Here is an 11539-nt window from a genome sequence, read left to right on the forward strand (position 1 = left end):
ACACACACACACACACACTCACACACCACATGCACACATCACACACTCACTCACACATACTCACACACCACACCCACACATACACCCCGAAATCCTAGAAAATTTATAAAAATTAAAAAGGCATCCAATTTCTTACTACAAACTGTTATGGTGACTTGAGGAACAGCAGAGACAATTCTAGATACTCAAGTTCTAATTTAATTGCGGGGAAATTTTTCTATATCCCAAGTGTGTCCTAAAACTCAACAATTGTTCCTCTGAGGCTAGGACACTAGCTAGCTGTGAGGGAGGTAGATGCAAGAAGATCACAAGTTCAAGGTTACCCTGAGCTTATGGGAGCTTGTCTCAAAAGAAAGAAAAAGCCCAAGTTATCACGCATCTATGCATCTCTGCCTAAAGCTCTCCACCTCTTTATATTATGCTGCTGTATGCTTCTCCATTAGATTCCTTGGTTATTTTTTATAATTAAAGATTTATTATCATTATTGATTTTTTCTTTGTTTGAGACAGGGTCTGTGTAGCCCTGGCTACCCCAGAACTCACCATGTAGACCAGGCTGACCTTCAACGCAGAGATCCACTTGCCTCTGCCTCCTGAGTGATGACCCATTTGGAGAACGTATCAGGAGCGGGAGCTGCCTACTTTCCTGTGAGCCCTGCCCCCGACATAGAGCCCTGACTAAAACTCTCTAGGTAACAGGTAGCAGCCATTTTCCACCTCCCACACCTGGCTCTCTGTGCCCTGGAGGGTAACTTGACCCTTGTTTACCTTATCTGCTTTCCTCTCAATGGCAGGAGGATGGCCTGGGAAAAGTTGTAGCTCTGCTGCCCTTCCACCAGTCTCTCCCAGCTGACAGGCAAGCCTTGGGGAGGTTTTCCTCTCCACTTCCCCTGTACTCAGTGCCCCCCAGCACTGAAGATAGACTCTGTCTCTATCGCTATTATATTACGCTGCTGTATGCTTTTCCATTAGATTCTTTGGTTATTTTTAATAATTAAAGATTTATTATTATTAAGACAGACTCTGATTCTATTGCTATTATATTATTCACTGCATTCAATGCTATAGTTGTGGCTATTTGATTAAAAATTCAGCTATATTTCAAGTGCTCAATAGAAACATCTAGTTTGATGTCTGTGCTAACCAGTACAGCAGATACTAGTCAGTTATGGTTTATTCTGTTGTTTTGGTTGTTATAGCTCAGCTGTGAAGTACCTCAAAAGTTCCTGGGCAGAGGTCCTGTCTCCCAGTTGGTAATCCAGTCACTATTAGTAACTGGATCATGAGGGCAGTGACCTAATGCCTAGGTGGATCATGATGCCACATGATGGCACTGGAATGTGGGGTTGGGGGTGGGGTAGGATAAGGAAACTAGTTACAAGCAAGTTACTGAAGAGGTCTGGGGAGATACACCCCATTTCTGGCCCCTTCCTGGCTGCCATGTGTCATGCATCTCTGTTCCACAACATGCTCTCACTACGGCGTTCTGCTTCACTCTAGGCCCCATGATAAAGGAGCCAGTTGACTGTACTGACACTTTCAGGGCAGCGAGCAAATATAAACTTGTAAAGGATGCTCTCACTGTATAGCCCTGGTTGGCTTTGATCTCGGATCCTCCTGTGTCCCACGTGCAAGGGACTAAAGGTGTGTGCTACCACACCAGCCCTCAAGTTTTCCTTTAAAAGGAGCAAAGCTGTTTTTCTCAGGTATCTGTTAAAATGACAGAAAAATTAACACAGTGAGAATAGCAGTTTTTGTAACTTCTTATATCTGAATTCAAAGCCAGGGATTTTCTGATTTTGACACTGGGTCAATCCAGATGACTTTGTATTAATGAGGATGTGTTAACTCCATACATACCACAGAGCGCCAGTTGAAATTAGTACTTTAAGTCTTAGCTCTAGCAATGAGGATGTATTAATGACATACATACACAGAGCATCTAGTGAAGACAGAGCCTGAAGTCGTAGCTACAGTAATTAGACAAGGATTCCTTATTACCAACCATATAATTGTCTGTACTTAAAAGATCTTATGCAACCCCCCCCCCCCAGCTTTTCAAGAAAGTTTCTTTGTGTAGCCCTGGATGTCTTGGAACTCGATCTATAGACCTCTCCTTCATCTACTTTGGGAGTGCTGGGATTAAAGGTGTACACCATCATCTAACTTTTAAGAAAACAGTAGTCTCTACACACACACACACACACACACACACACACACACACACACACACACTCTGAACTCTTTGTTTTGTTTTGTTTTTTGATTTTTTGAGACAGGGTTTCTCTTTATAGCCCTGGCTGTCCTGGAACTCACTTTGTAGACCAGGCTGGCCTCAAACTCAGAAATCCGCATGCCTCTGCCTCCCAAGTGCTGGGATTAAAGGTGTGCGCCACCATGCCCGGCTCACACACTGAACTCTTAAAGAGAAAGAAAGTAGGGCTGGTGAGATGGCTGAGCAGGTAAGAGCAGTGACTGTTCTTCTGAAGGTCCTGAGTTCAAATCCAAGCACCCTCTTCTGGTGCGTCTGAAGACAGCTACAGTGTACTTATGCATAATAATAAAGAAATTTTTGGGCCGGAGCGAACAGAGACTGAGAGAGCAGGGCCGACTGGAGCGAGCCTAAAATTCAATTCCCAACAACCACATGAAGGCTAACAACCATCTGTACAGCTACAGTGTACCCATATACATAAAGTAAATAAATAAATCTTTAAAAAAAAAGAGAAGAAAAATATTCCATTCATATTGAGCTCCTTCTTCTGCTAAAAAGACCTCTACAAAGAAAACTTAAGACAACTGGAAAAGGAAGTCAATGAAGATATTAGATAATAGAGGATCTTCCATGCTCTTGGATTGGCAGAATTAACTGTGAAAATGACTTTGGTACCAAAATTAATCTACAGATTTAACACAATGCCCATCAAAATTTGGATGCTATTTCATAGCTCTGGGGAACCCAATAATACATATGGAATCACAGAAGTCCATAGGTAGCCAGAGCAATCCTAAAGAGCAAGAACAAAACTGGAATTATCCCCAAACCTCAAACCGCACTACAGTAGCTATGGACTTGGAACCAAATAGAGGACTGGAATACACCGACAAAGCTGTGGACATCTAACCTCTAATGAAGGTGGCCAAAAGAGTAGAGGAGGATGCCGTAGAGGAGGATGCCGTAGAGGAGGATGGAGTAGAGGAGGATGCAGTAGAGGAGGATGCCGTAGAGGAGGATGCTATAGAGGAGAGCCTAGTCAACAAGAAGTGGTGGCAAACCTGGGAGTCCATCTGCAGTGGAACACAATTAGATCCATTATCTCTCACGCTATGTAAGAACCGATTAGAAATGGAATAAATACCTTAATTTAAAACCTCAAACTGCTAGGAATACTCTTCAAAACATTGGGCGTACGGAAAAGCTTTCTGAACAGAACTTCAACAGTATAGGAACCAATCTCAAATATCAATAGGTAGGTTGCATGAAATTAAAAGCTTTCTGCACAGCATTTAAAACTGGGCTAATCCACAATTGGGTTAATGAAATGAACAAGCAATTCTCAGAAGAAAAAAATGTAAATGGAGTGTTTAACAACCTTAGTCATCAGGAAAAGGCAAATTAAGACTATTTTGTGTGCCTCCCTCCCTTGAGATTTTTCATGGACAGAATCTATGATCTGGTCATCCTTATCAACTTGCTGAATAACAACTTGGTGAGCAACTTTTTAGTCCAAATGGCCCGATTTTATACAGCATAATTCACACATGCTGGTTCAAAGATGAGCTAACTAACTAGAAATAATTTTATGTATATGGGCGTTTTGCCTGTGCATGTAGGTCTATGTATCACATATACATGCCTGGTGCTCACAGAGGCCAGAAGAGGGCACCAGATCCTCTGGAACCAGAGTTATAGATGACTGTGAGCTGCCATGTGGGTCCTCTGGAAGAGAAACTGGTGCTCTCAACTACTGAGCCATCTCTCAAGCCCTGAAGTAAGTTTCCAAACTCTTTAAGCCAGTGCTTCTTCCAATACATTGGTAGCTTAAAAACTTAATTATTTCTAGTAGAACACCATCACCCTACAACAACGACAACAACAAAATGCCAGGCTATGTGGTAGCATGTATAACATCTCAAAATTTAGGGGTTCTGGTGATCAATTTTTTTTTTTTTTTTTTTTTTACTATTTTTAACTAATAGATTACATATATCTTTTACTATTCATCTTTATTTTATTTATGAGTCTTAGACCACGCATTGCCATGTGTATATTTGGTGCTAACAGATGCCAGAAGAGGGTGTTGTATGCCTGGAAATGGATTTAAAGTTGTGAGTCACTGCGTATGTTTCCTGCAAACTAAACCTGTGTCCCAGTAGCAAGTGCTCTTGACCCCTGAGCCACCTCTTTAGTCTTTTATGTAATTTTTCATTATTATTAAGTAATTGTGTCCTAAAATCCTCACCGGGATTACTATTTCAATGAAAATGGTACACAGGAGGGCTGGGATGCACAGGCTCCGGAGCATGTGTGGTATAGCAGGTATGACTTCCACTGTGCCCGCGCTTGCCCAGCTCAAGCCTGCCTGCCTTTCCTGCTGTTCATGTCTGGTTCTAAGTAGTGAATGCAGAGTAGACTTGGCAACAAGTGTTGAGAAATTCTGATATTTGAGGTGTATCCCAGAGACTCTGGCTTATTAGTTGGTCTGATGCGTATCTGCATCCCAACAGCCAGTAGGCAAGGTTGAGAATAAAACAAAACAAAACAAAACAAAACACAACCATGTATCAAATGCCCTGATTTTTCCATTCTATACTGTGCACATATAAAAAGAGGTTTGCTGCATATTGTAAATATATATAGTTCCTATTTTTGTCAATTTAAAGAGAGAAAAAAAAAAAAAAGAAAATCTGATGTAGCCTTCTGTGGGAGGAAGTGGCTTAAGTTCCAGGTCACCCTCAGGTCTAATATGTACTAAGTCTGAGGCCAGCATGGGCTTAAAAAATGAAGCTAGAAAAAAAAAATGAAAAAGAAAGAAAACCAATCAGACTACCAAATAGCTGTCCATGTCTTGGAGGAGCTGAAGGAATCTAAAGCCTTGTAAAAAATCTAAGATGTTTATTTTTATAATCCTCACTCACAGCTCTTGAGGTATTATTCATATCTGATTTCCCCCACCCACAAACTTCTACTAATGCTTAAAAGTACAAAATAAACCTTGATAGAAAAAAAAAAAAAGCCAAAAGACTTTCTGAAGACCTATGGAAATTCTAACACAAATTTTTATCTTTATTTTGGAATCAAACTCATTTTATTAATTTTTGATAAGTACAAAGATGTAGTTACACATTTTTAAAGGCACCAAATAAAGCAACAATCTTTGGAGGGATAATGATTTTTAATGAATTCACATATTTTATATATAACTTAATGTCTTATTTCTAAATAAATTCAGCTTTAAAAATGAGCTGTTGTAATCTTACTAGGACTATGAAAGAGTGGTAGCACACATACCAGACATTATTTTTAAATAGCTCCTGACGTGGACTTGGTAACTGTCTTGGGATTCTTTTTATTATAATCTCTCCATATGTAGAAATGTGTTAATAATAAAAAGTAATTACTTCACCCTGTTCTTTCCTGATGAGAGGCGGAAAGGGAGTGGATCCAGATAGGCGGGGAGGTGGGAAGGAACTGGGAGGAGTGGAGGGAGGGGAAACTGTAATTAGGGTGTGTTATATGAGAAAAGAATCTATTTTTAATAAGAAGGGTGTGGGGCTGGGGCTTTAGCTCAGCAGGCGCCAGCTTGCCTAACATGTGTGAAGTCAGGAGTTGAATTGTCTGTACCAGAAGAAAAAAAGAAGTGAGAAATAAAAGACAATTCCTATTCAACAATAAAAAAGGAATTACTTCATATTTTCTTTAGGAGTACCTTAATACAATAATTGAGATTAATTTTATAAGAAGGTATAAATTAGGTAGGATCTAAATTTGCTCTATGAATATAGATTATGTAGGATCTTTCTTTATTTTTTGATTTGAGTTCTTTTCAAAATCCCAAATGTTCACTTTATATGAAGTGACAAGCTAACTGAGAATCATATGAAATTTAAGCAAGCCAGAACAGCCTTACAGAAATCTAAGCAGGCCAAGCTACCTGAGAAGGGCCAATACCAGAGAACTCACACTTGACCATCTGAAGATTCAGTGCAAACCTAATGTAATTAAGTCAGCATTGCCGTGTAGAAGAAAAGATATTTAGATCAATGGGATAGAATCTATAAGTTAACTCTTACACTTTGGGCAACTGATTCACCTACAAGAACATAAGACAATTCAATTGAAAAAGGTCAGTAGACAACTAGACAGTCACATGCAAAATTCCATGAAGTTAGATTCCCCCCTTCCAATCCCAAGCATGAATCCAAAACAAATCAAAAAGCTGAGAGTAATGGCTCATTAATCACCCGCAACCCCAGCACCTGGAAGACTAAGGCAGGAGGACCCCTAGGAGTTTGGGACCAGCCTGAGCTATAGCATATAACTGTCTTAAAAGGCAAAACACCCCAAAGCAACAACCATTCTTATACAATATTCATTGCAGCATATTTATAACTAAAATTCAGAAACCCAAATATTAAAGAACAAAAGACAATAGAATATGATTCTACTATTAAAAGGAGTGAGGGGAGGGCCGGGAATGTAGGTCTGCTGTACAGTGAGAGAGGCAGTCATCAGTTTATATAGTATCAGCCCACTGATGGGAAGTGTCCAGAGCCAGAGAGGAAATCAGTGATTGCCTATGGCTATGGAATAGAACAGGGATGTGGTAGACTGATTGATTACAAATGGATACAGGTTTTCTATGGGGCATGATGAAATTGTTCTAAACTAAAGATTGTGGGGGTTGTTGTATAATTCTATGAATATGTTTAACATTACTGAATCATATACTTTACATAGGGAGATTTTTATGGCACAGGAATTTCCTTTTACACAATCTTTATTAACAAAAGATGGTTTTTAAAGATAATTTTACACACTATAGAGGTGTGTGTGTGTGTGTGTGTGTGTGTGTGTGTGTGTGTTGCACTTATGGTAATGTTTATTTGAATACAAGCTCCTTCAGAGGGCATCAGATGCCGTGGAGCTGGAGGGGTGAGGTCTAGGCAGCTATGACTGTGTGCTGGATCCTGGAGGGGTGAGGTCTAGGCAGCTATGACTGTGTGCTGGATCCTGGAGGGGTGAGGTCTAGGTAGCTATGACTGTGTGCTGGATCCTCTACAAGAGTAGTAAACACTTAACTGCTGAGTCACCTTTCCAGCCCCAAATAGTTTTGTTTTTTTTTAATTAAGGGGATTGGGTAGTGAGATTGCTTAGTTAATAAAAGTGCTTTTCTTAATAATATTTTAAATTCAGTAACTATGAGACACTGGCTAATTTAATGCCTTTCCTTTATACCGGTTACTTTTGGTTTGTGCCCTAATTGCCTCACAGGATGAATGAAATGCTAGGCTTTATCAGACAGATATCAGATAGATATAGGGTGGATGTATCATTTTTTTATCCCAAGCCATTCATTAACAAGTGTATTAGTAACATATTGCATAATTTACCTTAATTTTTACATGTTTTTGAAAGTCATGATTACTTCTCTATTGAAATTTTGACCTCAGATAAGATGACTTGATATATATATATATATATATGTATATATATATATATATACATATATATATATTAAAGATTTATTTATTATTACACATAAGTACACTTTAGCTGTCCTCAGACACACAAGAAGAGGGTATCAGATCTCATTACAAGTGGTTGTGACCCACCATGTGATTGCTGGGATTTGAACTCAGGACTTTCAGAAGAGCAGTCACTGCTCTGACCCACCAAGCCATCTCACCAGCCCATATATAGGTTTGTTTGTTTGTTTGTTTTGTTTTTTTGAAACAGTTTTCTCTGTGTAGCCCTGGCTGTCCTGGAACTTGCTCTGTAGACCAGGCTGGCCTTGAACTCAGAAATCCATTTACCTCTGCCTCCTGAGTGCTGGGATTAAAGGTGTTCATATCACACCAGGCTATTATAAACTTTATACTATGAAGGGACTGATTTATAGTAAATAGAACAAATGTACATTTTTATTATCAATTATTTTATTTTTGAGACACAGTCTCACTGTGTTGCCCTGCTTGGCCTAGATACAAAGCTTCAGATAAAGGGCATGTACCACCATACAGGGCACGATGTTAGTGTTCAATGTTCCCAAATTGGGCCTTCTAGGGCACCTGTACTCTGACACACACAGATGCTCATAACTAACTTTCTTTTTTTAACCTTTAAGATTTTAGTTGTATGTGTATGTCTTTTGCTTGCATGTATGTGTCACATGTGTGCTGTACCTGTGGAAGCACAGGAGGGCATCAGATTTGCTGGACTAGAGTTATAGATGGTTGTGAACCGCCATCTGGGTACTGGGAATTAACTCCTGTCCTCCAGAAGAGCAGCCACTGCTCTTAATCAGTGAGCCTGTCTCTCCAGCTCCTCACATAACTTTCAATAGATGTATTTTTTTTAAAAGCACAATTCTAACAAAACATCTACTTACTGTACTTGTCAGTAGACAACATTATAGCTGATTGACCTTAATTTCCTTATTCAACAAAGTCCAGGACTGGAATTTTAAAACTGATTTAAAAAAAAAAAAAAAAAAAAAAAAAAAGAAGACTAGGCCAGGAAAACCGATTCTGGGGAGTATGAAACGGTACAGTCCTACCCGCAAATGAAAGACAAGTGACAGTGGCAGGTTAAGCCCCATCGTGGAGCTTCAGACACCACCAAACCCTACATACTGCCACTGTAAAGACATCTAACTGTGGGCTTTTTGACTTACTCAAGAGTCCAATGTTCTACCGAGAAGTCTTATTCTCCACAGGATGTAGGAAGCCTCTTTTAGAACAGTGGAGACCCTGAGTTTTCTGGAGTGCTGAGGCAACCAAGTGAGGTAAAGAGGATTGCAGAAGTCACTCATTTAAGACAACTGGCTGGTCACCTCTAGGAAGCAAGGTGGCACATATGGGATTCTTGGGAAGGAAGCCAAGAATATTACATTCTCAGAGTTGGGGAAAAACACAACAGAAACAATAAAGTGCAGAGGGCTGGACCCCAAGGAGAGTGGGGAGAACAGGAGTGCCCCCGAGGGACGGGCTGGCCCATCCCTGGTGAGTCAGCAGTGCAAGCAGAATCCATTGGAATACACCTATCTGTAGCACGCAGACTGCAGTCAGGGCACTGGAATAATGGACATGGAAAAGCAGCCCAGATAAGAGTGAAGCATGGTAGGAGCAAATGGGAGAAGGATTTATAAGCAAGCAACAGAAAGACAGTAAAGAATATTAGAGGCTGGGCATGTGATGTCCCCATGTGACAGAGTCATACGTACGTACTGCGCTGTGCCTTTTTAACTGAGACAGGCTACTGATGATCTGTACAGTATGCTGGGAAATAACTGCCATGGTCAGCACTGTGCATGATCATCATTTGTAGAAAGCCTAGATAAATACTCTCCTTTGTCCGTGCACCCATATCGGGCAGCTCACAACTGCAACTACATGACCCCCTCTTCTGGCCTCAAGGAACCCTTACAGAAGGGTGCACAAAACACACAGAGATACAAGCACACACACATACACATTTTAAAAAAGAAATCCTCTAATTAAAAAACAAGAAAAACAAAGCAAAAAACAGCAACGGATTTTATTGCATCACGGGACCTACGTCATGTACGTATTGTATTCTGTATCTTTATATATTTGGTTCTAGTTTTATATACTATGATTTTATTTCTACAAATTATTTTTTAATTATGTGTATGGGGGTGGGAGTTATGTGCAAGCGAGTGCAGGTACCCTCAGAGGCCAGAATAAGGTGTTGGAGTCTTTGAAGCTGGAGCCTCAGACAGTTGTGAGCTGCACAATATGGGTACTGGGAACTGAATTCAGGTCCTCTGGAACAGCAGCAAGTGGTCTTAACCACTGAGCATCTATCTGTCCAGCCTTCCCTGTAACTTCTATAGTATACCCTGCATATAAGCTAAGCCATCTTGGAGAATTTTCTAGCTAGTTGTACTTTAAAAGTCTACTACTTGTTCTTAGTTCCCTGTTTCTGTTTTCAGGTAGCTCATGCCCTACTTCTAAGTTATTTGTGTTAGACACTACTTCTTCTTTTTTTGAGACAGGGTTTCTCTGTATAGCCCCGGCTATCCTGGAGCTCACTCTGTAGACCAGGCTGTCCTCAAACTCAGAGATCCGCCTGCCTCTGCCTCCTGAGTGCTGGGATTAAAGGGTGTGCCACCACTGCCTGCCCGGCTTAGACACTACTACTTGAGCTGAATCTTCAGCTAGTAAACTCTTTCATTCTAGGAAGTAAAGTTCAATCTAAGCTAAGTCTTCACTTCAGGGGTTGGCTGTTCTTGTTTATTGATTAAGGAAGAAAACAGGGTACTCAAATGTAAGAGAATGAATGAATTAGATACTATAATATCAACGTGTTAGGACTAGAAAACTTCCTGAATCTCACAATAGGAAACATTAGCACACAAAAACTATATATATTGAGGGGGACAATGAAAAAGCATGAATTATTTTAAGGGATTTCACTTTAAGCACTGCTTCACTGTCACTTGCACTCTGTAATAAACTGGAGTGTTTTAAATTTGGTTCAACAACTTGTAGTGAAGTAATGTTGTACAAAGCCTCTGTGTAATCAAATTTCACTAATGAATGGATAAAAAAATTCTGGATAAGTTGATAAAAATATAAGTGATGTATCTAAACTACTTAGTAAACTTTTAGGTCACCAGCAGTGTATTTTGAAGGCTGCTGACTATCTACATCTAAAAACTATTTTCTCCATGGGTATCGATTACCCAAAGAATCCAAAGCTACTGAATAAGAACATACAGTCTTAGACTTACCTTTCTTCTCTCCAGTGTAGGGCACATAGTCTTCCCGGTCTTTGTGCTCCAACGCTTGCTTCTCTAGGTAAGAAAGGAGCCGTTCTCTATCAAAGGGTCCCGTGGCAGACTTTGATGTCTGGTTCTTCTGCCGAAACCCTGCAGGCAGAAGGGCATTCTGCCAGAGAGAATGAGTCAGCCATTATGACCACCAAACCACCAGGAATGCCAATAGTATATGCTTCTACAGATTTCCCATGCAAGAAAGATGAAGAAGCCAGCATGATACAGACATTAAACACCTTGTAGGATTTTAGTCATGTGAATGTGAAATGTATTACAGAAGTCTTTTTTTTTTTAAATTTAAACAGTGATGTACTGATTTTGGGTGTGAGGGAGCACATGTGCCATGACATGTATGTAGAGATCAGAGGACAACTTTTAGAGGATGTCTTAGTCAGGGTTTCTATTCCTGCACAAACGTCATGACCAAGAAGCAAGTTGGGGAGGAAAGGGTTTATTTGGCTTACATTTCCATACTGCTGTTGATCACCAAAGGATGCAGGACTGGAACTCAAGCG

At 40.1% G+C, this 11539-nt stretch overlaps 1 protein-coding gene across 1 annotated transcript in view; it reads right to left on the minus strand.

The window, feature by feature from the left end:
• Tmod3 (tropomodulin 3) overlaps nucleotides 1-11539 on the minus strand; it is a 57878-nt gene that overhangs the window by 17267 nt on the left and 29072 nt on the right. Inside the window, exon 3 of the mRNA XM_021206138.1 lies at nucleotides 10980-11136. Within this exon, the coding sequence (XP_021061797.1) occupies nucleotides 10980-11136 (157 nt within the window). The remainder of the gene's footprint in view (nucleotides 1-10979; nucleotides 11137-11539) is intronic.

The sequence above is a fragment of the Mus pahari genome, chromosome 10 (genome assembly GCF_900095145.1).
Source record: "Mus pahari chromosome 10, PAHARI_EIJ_v1.1, whole genome shotgun sequence".
Lineage (NCBI taxonomy): Eukaryota > Metazoa > Chordata > Mammalia > Rodentia > Muridae > Mus > Mus pahari.